The sequence below is a fragment of the Ictidomys tridecemlineatus genome, chromosome 4 (genome assembly GCF_052094955.1).
Source record: "Ictidomys tridecemlineatus isolate mIctTri1 chromosome 4, mIctTri1.hap1, whole genome shotgun sequence".
In the NCBI taxonomy this organism is placed as follows: domain Eukaryota; kingdom Metazoa; phylum Chordata; class Mammalia; order Rodentia; family Sciuridae; genus Ictidomys; species Ictidomys tridecemlineatus.
Window position 1 is genome coordinate 60,332,987 of NC_135480.1, and position 16,684 is coordinate 60,349,670.

General features: G+C 36.7%; 1 protein-coding gene and 1 pseudogene across 8 annotated transcripts in view; one reads left to right on the forward strand and one right to left on the reverse strand.

Annotated features, from left to right (window-relative positions):
* Nup98 (nucleoporin 98 and 96 precursor) overlaps window positions 1–16,684 on the forward strand; it is a 107,649-nt gene that overhangs the window by 2,170 nt on the left and 88,795 nt on the right. For 7 of the 8 annotated variants that reach the window (XM_013357674.4, XM_013357676.4, XM_005323136.5 and 4 more), the window contains exons 2-4: window positions 13,140–13,243; window positions 15,121–15,222; window positions 15,329–15,505. In XM_013357674.4, the coding sequence (XP_013213128.1) occupies window positions 13,168–13,243; window positions 15,121–15,222; window positions 15,329–15,505 (355 nt within the window). In that variant the 5' untranslated portion in view covers window positions 13,140–13,167. Of the gene's footprint in view, window positions 1–7,522; window positions 7,593–13,139; window positions 13,244–15,120; window positions 15,223–15,328; window positions 15,506–16,684 lie in introns of all 8 variants that reach the window. The other variant, XM_078046600.1, reaches the window with a different exon arrangement.
* Window positions 7,993–8,768, reverse strand: LOC101966700 (cell division control protein 42 homolog pseudogene; annotated as a pseudogene).

Here is a 16,684-nt window from a genome sequence, read left to right on the forward strand (position 1 = left end):
ATTTGGGTTATTTGGCATATAATAGCCCTCTGTAAATGTGGTTGTTTGAATATGAATAAACAAGTGTGGAGAAGTTAAACCTAAAAATAACCAATAAAGAGGCTGGATATTTGTGTGTTCCTTAAATATGGGGCACAAATAAGGAGACCCTTTCTGTTTATATGTTACATAGTACTTTGTTCCAGTCTACTAGCTCATAGATAACTCAGAGCAAGTATTGTTAGGAATCCAATTCAAAGCATGGAAAAAAAAATCAGTTGTATTATGTTATTTTAATATTGTTTGTATAGTGGCAGTTAATCCAGGAAGTAAGATATAATAGTACTAATAATGTAATTTTTAATCATGAGACAAAATAGGCAACTTGTTGAAAAGCTAGGGGACTACGAAATTTAGAGATTTAACATCTTTGAACTTATGTGTTCTATTAATGTTCTATATCAAACTTCGTATCATTACTCATGAATGATTTTACAACCTCATGCATTGGTCATTTGGAAATTGTTCACTGAATTTTACAGATGTACATGCTGACACATTTAATTATACAGTTGTTACTCTTTCCATCCATCTCATCAGGTTTGTCTTTTTAAGAATTAGGAAGCTGATGAGCTCAGTGTAGAACAAAAGTTTTCAATATTCTAATTTTTACATCAGATCTTAATAACCATGGCTTACATTCATGTAAGAAATAAGAAATGTTTTTCCATGAAAAAAAAGCAAATTTAACTCTCATAGTAATCATACAAGTGTTTTTAATCAACCCTTGTTTTAGTATGCACCACAAGTGCTTTTGAATACTTTTTTGTTATAGAATATTTTAAAAGAGGTGTGCTGAAATGTTGAGAATTAATACAACTAATTTTTTATTGTCAAAGCCTTTTTTTTTTTTTCTTTTGAGTGTGTGATAGGTAACTGGGCATTGAATCCAGGGACGTTTTACCACTGTGTTGCATTCTCAGTCATTTTATTTTTTATGAAAGAGTTTTGCTAAGTTGCTGAGGATGGCCTGGAACTTGGATCCCTTTGCCTCAACCCCCTGCTTCACTAGGATTACAGGCATCCCACTACATCTGATTTATGCTTTTTTTTTTTTAATCAAATTCATTATACATGACAGTAGAATGCATTTTGACACATCATACATAAATGGAGTATAATTTCTCATTCTTCTGGTTGTAGTGCCTTACTTTTATTATGAAAATAGTTTTGACTTCAGGAGCCCTTGAAAGAAGTCTCTTTATCTAACTTCCTTTGACACAGAGATTACTAGAATCTGCATGCATAACTTTCTTGCCACAGTAAGCTGCTGCTTCTTGGGGGGGGGGGGGGGGCGTGTCCAGAATTGAACTCAGGGGCACTTAACCACTGAACCACATGCCCAGCCCTATTTTGTATTTTATTAGAGACAAAGGTCTCATTAAGTTGCTTAGCACCTAGCTAAATTGTTGAGGCTGGCTTTGAACTTGTGATTCTCCTGCCTATGTCTCCTGAGCTTCTGGGATTACAGGTATGCCCCACTGTGCCAGGCCCAGAGTGAGCTTCTTAAGGAATAGGTGAATTAATTTATAAGTAAAATAGGTGGATGATTAAAGATAGAAGTATGAGATGAATGAAAGAGAATAAATGATCAGAGTGACCATGGCATTTTGTTTCTGGAGGGGTGGGTATTTGCTTTTGTGGTTTGCAATGGTGTTTTATAAGGTTGTGCTAAGTGAACAGTGAATGACATATCCTAGGAAATTAGAAATGATTAGATGTGGAGTTCTAGCTAAACCAAGATTAAGCAAGGTGTTTAGAGTGATGGGACATTATATTACACTTTTCTAATTAACGTACTGTAGCATATCTTTTTTGGGGGAAAAGACCTATTTTTTCCTATGTTTATTTTTTAGTTTAGTTGGACACAATATCTTTATTTTATTTTTATGGGGTGCTGAGGATCAAACCCAGGGCCTTGCATGTGCTACGTGAGCCACAATCCCAGGCCCAAGAAGACCTATTTTTGAGGTGCTCTAATCTGAGGCAACTTTGCCCTAATGGTTTTTTAGTGTAGGCCATATATTTCATAGTTTAGATAGAGAAATTGAGGTCTAAGAGATTAAATATTATGACTTACTATAATTACACGGTAGCAAGTGGCAGAGGTTTTTTTTTTTGTTTTGAACTAATTTTAGAGTTATAGTGAAAGTCACAGTAATAGTAAGTGGCAGAAAATTTTGAACACAGATTTGCCTCACTCCAAAATTAATGTATTCTAATCACTGTTTGTAAAATGATGAGTGTTGTATTAAGGGGATGAAGAAAATGCTACCCAGTATTGTGAGGAAGCAGCTGCATTAGATAACATAGATTGTTTTAAATTAATTAACACCCCAGTGAGCAAAGTGAACTTTCTTTTTCTTTTTTAGCACAACAGCTTTGCTCATACTTTCAAGTGGCAGGTATAACAACAAATATATTGCATAACTAAAAACAGCTGAAAGATTAGTTTATGTAATTGAGGCTGGAAAGGGGGAGGGGAAGAGTAGTGTTTTTATAATGAGAACAGTTTGAAGGGTCTAATCTATAACAGTTTTATGAAGCAAGTGAGGTTTAAACAATTTTTAGAAAGAAAAGGAGAGACATAATTTTTAGAGGAATGACTTGATAAGGGGATACATCATAGAAAGGATACTGTAAAACAAAGGTAACCAATAATTTTGCTGAGATGTAATACTTGGTGATTAAGACTCATCTAATCTCATCTTCCTGGAATTCTGTCCAACCCTCCTCTCAGCCAAGGCAAAAATTAAATTTTTTAAATTAATTTTTCCATTCAATTTGACTATAGATAATAATTGCTTGCCTTTCTTATCACTTTTATGAAGATGAGAGAATGTATGGAAAAGTGCTTTGTAAAGTGGAAAGTCTTCTGCTAGACTATTCATCTAACCTATTTTTTTGTTTTTCCTCTTTGCTGGCTTTGATACAAAGGAACTCAGTGAAGTGGAAAGGAAAAATTACTTTCCATTTGTATAACTTTATGGAGTTAGAGAAGAGCAATCTGGAAATGTCTTGGGAAGCCTGCTTAATTATTCAAAAATGCTTGAAGTTGGCAGTTGCTTAGTTTTACCACTTTTCTGAGTAGAAAACAAAATTTTGTCATTGTACACAGAGTTCACAAAGCTCACAAAAGTTAGATATAGAAACCAGGATATCAGGGCTGGGGTTGTGGCTCAGTGGTAGAGTGCTCGCCTAGCATGTGCAAGGCACTAGGTTTGATCTTCAGCACCACATAAAAATAAATAAATAAAATAAAGGTATAAAAAATAAATAGGATATCAGTTTACAGAGCTTCATTTGAGACAGTAGGTGAATATATTTCTGTCTACTGACTGGACTACTGATGTGTGTATGTGTGTGTGTATTTTTCTGGGGGGGGGATTCTGGGGATTGAAATCTGGGGTACTTGACCACTGAGTCACATCCCCAGCCGTGTTTTGTATTTTATTTAGAGACAGGGTCTCACTGAGTTGCTTAGCGCCTCGAAGTTCCTGAGGCTGCCTTTGAACTCCTGTTTCTCCTGCCTCAGCCTCCCAAGCTGCTGGGATTATAGGTATGCACCACCATGCCCGGCACTACTTCTTTCTTGTATTAGAGTTTTGATTATTTTAAACATTACTTTTTTCTTATCAGAGAGTCTGAATATTAATTAGAAGATTGTTGGACTGTAGATGGCAATGTAAAATTAACTGTCTTTTTCTGCATAGCACTGTTTTTTTTTTTTCTTTTTTCCCCCAGTACTAGTAATTGCATTACACCCAAGAGCATTCTACCTGAGCTACATCCCCAGCCCTTTCTGTTTCTTTTTTGTAGTGGACTTTACTACATTTTTAAATTTTTTATGCAAACACTGCTATCTTCTAGATCTTTTGTTGTTAATAGAGGAAATAAAACATAGAAAAGTTTGGGTCCTTTGAATTCTCTGCCCATATCTTGTTCTCCTTTCTGTCTCCAAAGGCAACCACTTAACTTTTATGTTTTATGTTTTTTTATTTGTTTGTTTTTCCTTTTGCATTGCTGAAGATGAAACCCAGGATCTTGTACATACTAAGCTGGTATTATACCATTGAGCTACATTTCTCTACTTTTATTATGCATCTATGTATCTATAAGTAAGCATATTGTCTTTTCTATTTTACTTAAAGGGTCTGCCAATCTGCCAAATGTATCTTATTAAACCTTTTTAATTAAACAACATTTACTTAACTCTTGGAAAGTAACTTTGTCTACATGTCCTTGTTATGTTTTTTGTTTTTGTTTTGAAATGGTATGGTGTCTTGGTATCTCACTCTTTTGCCCAGACTGGCCTCCTGAATTCTAGGCTCAAGTAATCCTCCTGCCTCAGCCTCCTAAGTAGCTGGAAATGTAGGCCCATGCTTCTGTGACTGGCTTATGCCGTATTTTTCTTTTTCTTTTTTTTACAGTGCTGAGGGTTGAACCCAGAACCTTATGCATACCAAGCAACTGTTCTACCAGCTGATAGCATGCCCTATTCTGATAGCACAGCCTGGTTACATACTTAGTATAATGCTCTATGGTCAGTTAACTTAAGTTTAATGACATCACTATATAATAAACCGGCAAATACATTTATTATATGCATACCATATGAAGGAAAGTGGACTTGGTGTTGAGATTAAAGGTCCATATAGAATAGGTACGCAGATACTCATTTTTCCCTGTGTACTTTCCGCATGGTTTCCTAGGCCTTGAAAGCCCAGTTCATATTCTAAATCCCCTAAAATTTTGCTTACATTTCCCACTCATATTCTGGCCTTATTTTGACTTTCTTTTGTGGGTCTTTGCACTTACACACTTTTGTTATTTTTATGGTATGGGAAATTGGACTCGGGTACTCTACCACTACGCTACATCCCCAGTCCTTTTTATTATTATTTTTTAAGTTGTAGATGGACATAGTACCTTTATTTTTATTTATTTATTTTTATGTGGTGCTGAGGATCAAAGCCAGTGCCTCACACATGCTAGGAAAGGACTCTACCACTGAGCCACAACTCCAATCCCCCTTTTTATTTTTTGAGAAAAAGTTTTTCTAGTTGTTGAGTCCAGACTCGAATTTGCAGTCCTCCTGCCTCAGCCTCTGAAGTATCTGGGTTTATAGGTGTGTATCACCATGTTCAGGACAGTCTGAGTTTTTAATATGTGGATACTTTTTCTGATTATATAAAAAATCACAAGTGTGGTGGCACCATGGATAGTGGATGTTCTCACCAAATGAACAGTTATATACTAAGCATCAATGTGTAATTGCCAGGATGTCATTGTACATGCTAAGTTCAGGTTCTACCATTGAGCTTCTCCTCCAAACCTTCCTGACTTAAAAATCATATTAGTTTACAATATATATAAACATTTATTCATATATATGGACATATATGTATAAGATACCACATAATTGCTTTTTTTTTTTTTTTTTAAACCATACTGGGAATTGAACTCGGGGCCTTGAGCATGCTGGGCAAACACTCTACCTCAGAGCCTGAGGTAGTAGGATCACAAGTTTGAGGCCAGCCTCAGGGATTAGTGAGACCCTAAGCAACTTAGTGAGACCCTGTCTCAAAATAAAAAGGGCTGAGTGTGTGCCACATCCCCAACCCTAATGTTTTTCCTTTTTGAGTTAGATTTAAATTCCATTAGGAATCTTATCTTCTAAACTCTCCTTTCATTGTGAAAATTGATCTGGCATTTTATTTATTTATTTATTTATTTTGCAGTACTGGTAATTAAAACCAGAGTGCTCTACCATTGACCTACATCTTCAGCCCTTTATTTTGAGACAGATTCTCAATGACTGTAATTGACATTACTGGAATTACAAGCATGGGTCACTGTGCCCAGCTCTAGAGTGAGTGTGTGTGTGTGTGTGTTTCTGGGTTTTTTGTTTGTTCGTTTTAAATACTGTGATCGTCTGGGAGTGGTGGCACAATCCTGTAATCCCAGCTACTTGGGAGAGTGAGGCAGAAGAATTGCAAGTTTGAGGTCAGCTTAAACAATTTAGAGATAATATCTCAAAATAAAGACTAAAAAGTAAAAAGGGCTGAGGATGTAGTTCAGTAATAAACTACCCTCAGGTTCAATCTCCAGGACCAAAAACAAAAAACGAAAACCTACAAAAAACATTAATAGGGTGATTGTTGTGAAAGTGAATGTTGGGTTCTGGAAGAGTAAACAAATGATTTTGCCTCTATCTTGGCTAGTTGATTGTAAATGGGGTAAAGTTGAGTTCCTTGGGAAGCTGACTTTGAATTGGATATAATCCTACAGAAGTTTTATTAGGAAAAGCAATAGGAATAGTCACTTGTGGGAGGGGAGGACTGACAGAAACTGGAATGGGCTAAGGGAGAGACTGAGTTGTGATGTTATCTTAATTCTGTTGAAAGTAAGAAGCTAGAATCACCCTTTAGAGTAATCCTGAATTGGGTCAAAGGATCTTAGATGAGGCTAACTTCAGTGAAGACAGTGGTGAAGAGGACTGACACATGAGGGCTGTCTTCTGGTAGCATTTTGTAGCAACTGGTTCAACAAATCCTCAATCCTAAAAGATCTATGTGGTTGGGTATTTCAAATGTCCATCCATTGTGGGAGTAAAGGTCAAGATAGATGTGTGTAGAGAAAACATAATGAGCTAATGCAGCCCAAAGGAATGACTAATTGCTACAGGAAGTTAGGGAAGGCTTAGAAGAGATGATACTTGAGCTAGGTTTTAAAGAGTGAATTAGAACGTTGTTTAACAGGGGCAAGAGTGGAGAGGGGGCAGTTTTCATTGAATGAATGACATTTACACAGCATAGCAAAGAAAATTATTTCAAGACTAAAAAATTAAATGTGTTAAGCCATTTTTAAATTTCTGGCAGTTAACAAAAATCATGAGGCCATCTCCAAAATCTTGATTTTCTATTGTGCGATACTGGGGATTGAGCTCAGCCTTTCGTGCATGCTTGGCAAGTACTCTATAGACCTATATCTACAGCCCTTTTTAAGTTTTATTTTGAAATCTTGTTAGGTTGTCCAGGCTGGCCTCAAACTTGGAATCCCTCCCTGGTCTCCCAGGTAGCTGGGATTACAGATGTGCACACTACTACACCTGGACATAGTGATTTTTTTTTTAATGAGTTTTATTTTGGCCCAGGCATTATTAACGCAATTAGGCATAGCAATGCATTGTTGCTCTTTTTTTTTAACATATTTATTTATTTTTATGTGGTGCTGAGAATTGAACCCAGTACTGCACACATTCGAGGCAAGCGCTCTACCACTGATCTTCAACCTCATTTCCCATAGTGATGATTTTTTTTAAAAATATTTTTTTAGTTGTCAATGGACCTTTATTATATGCGGTGCTGAGAATTGAACCCAGTGCCTCACACATGCTAGGCAAGCGCTCTACCACTAAGCCACAACCCCAGCCCCCATAGTGATGATTTTTTTTTTTAATTTTTAATATTTTTTTTTTTAGTTTTTGGCGGACACAACATCTTTGTTTGTATGTGGTGCTGAGGATCGAACCTGGGCCACACGCATGCCAGGTGAGCGTGCTACCTCTTGAGCCACATCCCCATCCCCCATAGTGATAATTTTTAAGAAAATATTTTTGGAGCCAGGTGTGGTGGCCCATCAACTCAGGAGGCTTAGGAGGATCATAAGTTCAAGGCCAGCCTCAGCAATTTAGGGATACCCTGTTTCAAAAAAAAAAAGGACTGGGCATGTAGTTGAGTGGGTGGTTAAGAAGGACTGGAGGACTGGGCATGTAGCTGAGTGAGTGGGTTGTTAAGATAGTAAAAGCACCCCTGGATTCAACGCCTTCCTTTTCCCAGTATGACAAATGATACTCAGCCATATTCATTCTTGCCAAAACTTAGAAGGCAGTCTTAGTTTAAGAGTCTTTTTCTTTTTTTAATTGCAGAAATGAATATTAATTTTTAATCTTTAGTTTGATTTAAACATTGCTTTTAGTATTATGCCAACAGTAGCTATGCAGAAAAGATTCTGGAGAGATGTTCGTAGCGGCACACACCTGTATCTCTTCTTTGCTTCTAGAGGCTTGGGGCAGCCAGTATTGCTTCATCAAACACATTCTTTAGGCCTTTCTGTGTGAGTGCAGAACACTCCACATACTTGACAGTCTTCAGGTCATGGGCCAGCTTTTCAGCAGTCTCTGGAGTGATAGGCTTCTTTTTGTTCTTGACAGACTTCTCAATAGTAGATGGGTCATCTCTGAGATCAATTTGTATTCCAACAATCAAGAATGGACTCTTTGTGGACAGTGGGGAGTTATCTGAGGCACCCACTTTTCGTTCACATTTTCAAATGAAGATGGAGAGACCACTGAAAAACAGACTAGAAATACATCTGTGGATAACTCAGTGGTCATAATCTGTCATCCTCTTGCCCTGCAGTATCAAAAAGTCCAAGGGCTTGGGTTGTGGCTCAGCGGTAGAGCACTCGCCTAGTACATGCGAGGCCCTGGGTTTGATCCTCAGCACCACATAAAAATAAACAAAATAAAGGTATTGTGTCCAACTACAATAATAAAAAAAAAAAAAGTCCAAGATTATATGATTGCCCTCCAATCATAATGGTGACTGCATAGTTGCAAAACCAGTTGGTGCATATTCAGATGGAAATTTGTTTGTTCTGTATGATATCAGGAGGCATATTTTACCAAAAGCACGATTGCCCACAACACACTTAATTGTCTGCATTGCAGAAATAGTTTTGTATCCCCTTTAAATAATTCAAATTTGTTTTTTTTTTTTTAAAGAGAGAGTGAGAGAGGAGAGAGAGAGAATTTTTAATATTTATTTTCTAGTTCTCGGCAGACACAACATCTTTGTTGGTATGTGGTGCTGAGGATTGAACCCGGGCCGCACGCATGCCAGGCAAGCGCGCTACCGCTTGAGCTACATCCCCAGCCCAATAATTCAAATTTGATGTTGATCACCAGAGCATTGGCAGCACTCAAGAATCTTTTTCCATAAATATAAATTGGATTTTCTCCCTTTGTTGTCCCTTGTTTTTCTTTTTATATTTATTTTTTAGTTATAGGTGGATACAGTATTTTTATATTTATTTTAAAAAAAATTTTTTTAGTTATATATGAACAAAATATCTTTATTTTGTTTGTTTATTTTTATGTGGTGCTGAGGATCAAACCCAGGGTCTCTGACATGTGAGGCGAGCGCTCTACCACTGAGCCACAACCCCAGCCCCAGTATTTTTATTTTATTTATTAAAAAATTTTTTTTGGTTGTTGATGGACTTTATTGTCTTTATTTTTATGTGGTGCTGGGGATCAAATCCAGTGCCTCACACATGCTAGGCGAGCACTTTACCTCTGAGTCACAACCCCAGCCCTGTCTCTTGTTTTTCTGATTGGATGAACTTCCTTGGTATACTTCACTTGTTGTTTATATAATCTTTCAAGGATCTAGTGTTTGTTGGAAGTTAGAAGGTAGTTTAAACTTCGATTCCACCACTTACCACTTCTTCCACCTGTGGGAAATTTGCTAAATACCTGATCCTGTTTGCTTCTTTGTAAAACACTGGTGGTACTAGTGATGATGTATAACAACCTTTCAGGATTGTTGAGATTATATATAAGTGAGCTTGTAAATGGTGAGTTGTTTCTCAGGACATTTTATTATTACTTAAAATCTCTGTGAAGTATATGTGTGAGGGTAGGTTACTATGTTAAGTTAGATTATTGAAAATCAAAATTTCACCCAGCCACAGTGGCTTATATCTGTAATCTCAGCTACTCAGAGGCTGAGGTAGGAGGATCACAGGTCTCAGCGAGTTAGTGAGACCCTGTCTCAAAATAAAAAGGCCTGGGTGTGTGGCACATAGTAAAGCATCTCTGGATTCAATCTCCAGTATCCCACCCCACCCCCCAAAAAAAGCCAACTTCATCGTTTGTAGCTGGAACCCAGTGTCTGTAGAACTTAGTGTAGGCAAAATCCAGATGAACACTAAATTTCTGTAAGGATGATTTTCACAAAAAAACTGTATTACTCAGCCTCTGAATTTTGTCGTGTCTGCTGTGTGTAGATGATGTCATATACATGCACAGATTCCTGTTCATGGGTGCTAATAGTAAATTTAACATAACTGGATTGCAACTGAAAAATTTTGTCTTACTGATGATGATTCCAAATCTTAGTCAACAGTTACAGGAAAGTAGATCTAGTAGGGACTATGACCTAAGAGCATAGCATGAGAGAGATTGCATCAAAATAAGTTTATTGTGCATTCCTGTAATCCTAGCAGTTTGGGAGGCTGAGGTAGTAGGATTGCCAGTGCAAGGCCCTAAGCAACTTAGTGAGACCTTTATCTGAAAATAAAAAATTGGAAGAGCTGGGAATGTAGTTCAGTGGAAAAAACCCATCAGGGTTCAATCCCAGTACCAACTGTTAAATGCAATATATACAAATCCCATATCCCATAGATTCTGCTAAACACTTCCAAGATGTTTCCCCTGAAATGAGTCACAGTTTAGTAAAGGCTCAATTTGTCATTTTGTGACAACTGATAATTGGGAAGGCATGAAACTTAATAATGTAGATTTCATTACATGATAAATGATGGGCATGAAACATAACCTCTAGCTTTAAGAACATGCTTTAGAGTCATTTGAACATTTTAAAAATGCATTTGTCTATATCATCTCGGACATTTTGGTTTAGTATCTTGGGGATGGAGTCTGGGAGTTTCTTTGCAAAAGTTTGCCCACCAATTCTGATATAACCCTTTACGACCTCTGGTTTTAATGAACTCGTAACCAAAGAACTTGTTCAATTCCTGGATTTTGGGATATGGAACTGTTAAACTTTTCCTCCTTAGGAAATTTTAGAGGGGATAATGTCAATTTCTGTAAAGCATCGCATATTTAAGTGACAACCTCATATTTTTCAATGTTGCACAAAATGGGACACAAGAACATTGTGGGAAGCACCTCAGAATCACAAAATATAATTATTCTATTATGAATGAGGCATGATTTAAAAAAAATTCTTATATTCATTGTGTCTTTGTATATAATAGAATAAAAGCTTAATACCTGTTGCAAAATCCAAATAGTATGATTGGCTACTTTTAAAAGTGTGTGTATGGCTGGGTATGGTGGCGCATGCCTGTGATCCCAGCAGCTCAGGAGGCTTAGGAAGGAGGATCGTGAGTTCAGAGCCAGCCTCTGCAACAGTGAGGTGCTAAGCAAGTCAGTGAGATCCTGTCTCTAAATAAAATACAAAATAGAAGAGATGTGGCTCAGTTGTTGAGTGTCCCTGGGTTCAGTCCCTGATACTTAAAAAAAAAAGGGGGGGTATGTGTGTTTGTTTTGCAGTGCTGAATATCAAACCTAGGGCCTCACACATGCTAGGCAAGTGTTGTACCACTGAGCCATATTCCCATCCCTTTTTATTATTTACTTTTTAAAAGTTTTGAGACATAGTCTCACTAAGTTGCCCAAGCTTTCCTTGAACTTTTGTGATCCTCAAAATTATAGGAGCATAGGTACCATCACACTCTTCAGGCTCTTGCTTTTGAATAAACTATTCTATTAATCCTCTTTTCCCCCAAAAATCAGAGGGGTGGGAGTAGACACTTTTTTGTAGTTTTTGGAACATTTTGGTTCAGTTCTAATGAACAGTGCATAGCTTGGATATTGGAAGGAAATCATTTATATTAAGTGAGGGGTGGTTTTCTTTTTCTTTCTTTTTTTAAAAAATTTATCTTTATTTTTTATTTGCTTGTTATGTGGTTGCCAAACCAGTGCCTCACATGTATTTAGGCAAGTGAGGGATTTTTTTTTTAAAAGAGAGAGTGAGAATGAGAGAGAGAGAGAGAGAATTTTTTAATATTTATTTTTTAGTTTTCGGCGGACACAACATCTTTGTTGGTATGTGGTGCTGAGGATCGAACCCGGGCCGCACGCATGCCAGGCGAGCACGCTACCGCTTGAGCCACATCCCCAGCCCAAGTGAGGGATTTCATCAAGGAATTTTTTGTAATGTTTTCATAAGTAAAATAAAGAACTATACAGAGTAATTTTAAATAGTAACCTCACAGAAAATGTTGGGGCACCAGAATTTCTGAGATTTGGAGGCAGAAGGAGGAACATTCATACTTTGACAGACATTTTTAAAAAATTTTTTTTAGTTGTAGATGGACATAATACCTTTATTTTATTTATGTGGTGCTGAGGATTGAACCCAGGCCCTCACACCTGTGAGATGAGCACTTTACCACTGAGCCACAGCCACAGAACCTTGGCAGACATTTACTATTATAATATTTGACATCCCCCGAAAATAGAAAGAAAAAGCAGTTTTAGTAATGCAAACTGGAAAATAAAGCTTGACAAAAATTTGGTTTTTGAGATGGTTGGGATAGCAGAATATGATTGTGATTTTTTAAAATTATTTTTTAGTTGTTGATGGACCTTTTTATTTATTTATTTATTTTGCTTATTTGTATGCTGTGCTGAGAATCGAACCCAGTGCTTCACACATGCTAGGCATGCGCTCTGCCACTGAGCCACAATCCCAGCCCATGATTGTGATTTTTTTTATGGGTATGATGCATAACCTCCTAGGTGGATCTTATCAAAATCTGACCTAGTAGACTTCAAATTGTTATTAAAAGGAAGGTTAAAAAAATTGGGATCTAGGGGTGTAGCTCAATGATAGAGCCCCTGCCTAGCATGTGGGATTCAATCCCCAGCACCAAAGAGGAAAAGAAGTTGAAAAACATTGTTTTAAAGGAATGACCATTCATGACTTCTGAAGTTTATTTAGCTCAGAAATAGTGTGGTTTAAGGATAATTTCATAATGTTTATTTGTTTCTGATAAAATTAGGATTTATTCAAGAAGAGAAACAGAGCTCTCATCCTGAGAGAGGATACCTGATTGCACGTTACCATAAGGTTTATTTTATCATGCAGTTCTAGGATATTGAATGAGTATACACTATAATTTGAATGGATCCAGCTAAATAGGTAGAATGATAGATTTTCTTAAACAGTTATATTGCTTTGTATGGTTTTTAAAAGAGTGCTTTTTTTTTTTTTTCTTTTCAGCTTTCTGAAGCAAAGACTCATTTTGGAGATGTTTAATAAGTCATTTGGAACCCCCTTTGGGGGTAGCACAGGTGGCTTTGGCACAACTTCAACATTTGGTCAGAGTAAGTTTAAAAAAAAAATGAAAAAAGGCAAATCATCTTAATTAGCCTGGTTTAAGTTTAGAGCGAATTCACTCTAATAGCGTAAGATAGGATTTTTAAAATTTGTATCTTGGTCTTTTTTCAAAGTGTCTTTGAAAAATAATCAGGATAAGATCTTGTTAAAGTTTTCTAACAAAATAGAAATCAGTTCTGAGTTTTCATGATTTTCTGATCATCAATACAAAACAATTGAAATGTTTGAAAGGTTGTTTAAGTAGAAAGTTAGAATTTATTACTAATTTTCAGGCTAGAAAATATCTTTATTAAAAGTATAAAATATAATTACTCAGTGCCTTGAAATTTGCTCTATAAATAAGATGTCACACTCAGAAATTTTTAAAATGGTGAAGTTCCTAGATGGCACCAAGTCTCTGGAGGTTCACTACCTTTCCCACCCAGTACTTTATGTGACAGGTTACATATATGAACATTTACTCACTTAAATTTTTTGTTTAAAATTATAATTTGCACAGAGGCAGTTAGAATGGAATAATGAATTCATGTGTACTTATCTCTGAGGTTTATTAATCAGCATTTAACCTATCAGCATCTACACATTTTATTGAAAAGTCACAATTTATTTGAGAAAGGACTTCTATATGTTGTTGTCTAGGCTGGCCTCAAACTTCTGGTTGGAAGAAGTTCTCTTTCTCAGTCTTCTGAGTAGCTGGGACTATAGGCAAGTGCCACCATGTCCAGTGTAAAAGTCATACTTTTTTTTTTTTTTTTTGCTATACTGGCAATTGAAATCTCCAGGGTGCTCTACCACTGAACCACATCTTCAACATCCCAGCCCATTTTATTTAATTAATTAATTTATTTTTGACAGGCATTATGTTTTTTTATTGATTTGTGCATTTACATATAATTTCTCCAGAGGGTCTGAGGCAGCTATCATTGAGGTGTTAGGCCTTGTATTTGCTTTTGTCTCCTTCTCTTCTGTTTGGAGGGAGACCAAATGATCTGACCCATCACTGCTAAGGCAGAACTGAGTCAAGCTGAATCTCACGGCCAAACCTGAGACATGCTGAGGGCCAAACCAGGTCAATCACATTATCCAGCAGGCCAGGCAGGCATCATCTCACCAACACAGACAGGTGTGAGCCACAGGCTGAAAACCATGCCAGGAGGGGATGACCAGTGTACATTCACCCAGGAGTCGGGCCCTTCCCATCACTTCATACCTGTCCTGCCAGCCCATTTTATTTTGAGACCAGTCTTGCTAAATTGCTGAGACTGACCTTGAATTTGAGATTCTTTAGCCTCAGCCTCCCACATGCTTGGGCCACCACACTGGGCCAACCTTTATGACTTAAGTAAATAAAATTCTTGTGTCTTAATTTTTCCTCTCTAGTTCTGATGAAATTTAAAAAAAAAAAAGTTTTTAAATTAGACTAGTTTCATTCAAATGTAGAACATTAAATATTCTTTTTTTTTAAGAGAGAGAGGGAATGTTTTTAATATTTATTTTTTTAGTTTTTGGTGGACACAACATCTTTATTTTATTTTTATGTGGTGCTGAGGATCAAACCCAGCGCCCTGTGCATGCCAGGCGAGCACGCTACCACTTGAGCCACATCCCCAGCCCCAAATATTCTTTTTTTAATATTTTAATTTTTTTTTGTAGTTGCAGATGGGCATAATGCCTTTATTTCATTTGTTTATTTTTATGTGATGCTGAGGATCAAACCCAGTGCCTCATTCACGTTAGGCAAGTGCCCTGCCATTGAGCTGCAGCCCCAGCCCATAGAATATTGAATATTAAAACCCTTTTTTATTCATCTACTGATTTAGGTTTTATTATAAATTCTATTTTTCCCTGCATATTGATTTTTCAGATACTGGGTTTGGCACTACTAGTGGAGGGGCATTTGGAACATCTGCATTTGGTTCTAGCAGCAATACTGGAGGCCTATTTGGAAATTCGCAGACCAAACCAGGTATAGACTTTATATGAAATACCACTGGTTTATTTGTATCAAGTATAGGACTTCACTTAGTGACTCTGATCTATTTAACAGTTTTTCTCTGTCTATATCTCCACAGGAGGATTATTTGGTACAAATTCATTCAGTCAACCAGCTACCTCCACAAGCACTGGCTTTGGGTTTGGTACATCAACAGGAACGTCAAATAGCTTGTTTGGAACTGCAAGTACAGGAACCAGTCTTTTCTCATCTCAAAACAATGCCTTTGCACAAAATAAACCAACTGGCTTTGGGAGTAAGTTGGACATCATTGAACTTGTGCATTCAATAATTGAACTGTTTATCAGAATAGAGAATGTGTTCTCTCTTCTCCCTTTACCTGTGTTTACCCACCTTTTTTCCCTACCAAATGGCAAAAAGTATGGGAAGATAAAAACTTCAAAGTGTATGGAAAAATTTGCTAGACTGGAAATGAAGGCGTTATATATGTCCCTCTAAGGATGGATTATAAAAGCTCTAGTATTAAAGGGATGTACAAAGGAAGAAGAATCTGATATGGAATGCCAGAGATAAGATGAAAAGTTAGGCAGAGTGGTGTCATTGGAGTTAAGATAGGAAAGTGTCAAAGAGGAAGGTTTTGAAGTCAGTAATATCATGCTATTAAGAGACATCTTCTCACCTCTGTCACATAGTTAATATGAAGGCATTATAGCAGAAATAACACATACCTGACATGACATGGTTACTCTGCTATTCCTTGTCTATGGCAGATGTTTGTAATTAATGGCTTCTTTTTTCTTTATGTCCAAATATGGCCTGGGGCTATTTTTCCACAGTTCTTTAGGGCAATCACTACTAGTTGTTCAAGTGTGTCCTATTAGGTGGTACCATTTCTGGCACAAGAGGATGATAGCATAAGTAGTAAGTCAGCTATTCATATTTTTCCAAAGGAAAAGTTATTTGTGGGGAAGTTGAAATATCTAACTATGATAATATAAAATGCAATCTGAAGTGCTAATTCAAGAGATGTGCCTGTTTACATTACATTGTATATTATTATTATTATTATTATTTTTAAAGAGAGAGAGAGAGAGAATGAGAATTTTAATATTTTTTCTTTTCGGTGGACACAACATCTTTGTTTGTATGTGGTGCTGAGGATCGAACCCGGGCCGCATGCATGCCAGGCGAGCGTGCTACCTCTTGAGCCACATCCCCAGCCCTACATTGTATATTAGGACATGGTTTTTGAAAGAAATAACAGTTTGCCAGTGAGAAATCACAATCTTTTTAACTTGGTAATTAGGGGGTCTTTTGATGTTAAATATTGGCTGACAAAATTTTGTTGCTTACCGATATTTCTGGCACTGTATGTAGAACTTCTTTTTAGGATTAGCATCTCTTATATTTTGAGAAATATATTATTCAGATAATAGTTGAATTCACTTACATGTAATGGTTTTTTAAAATTCAG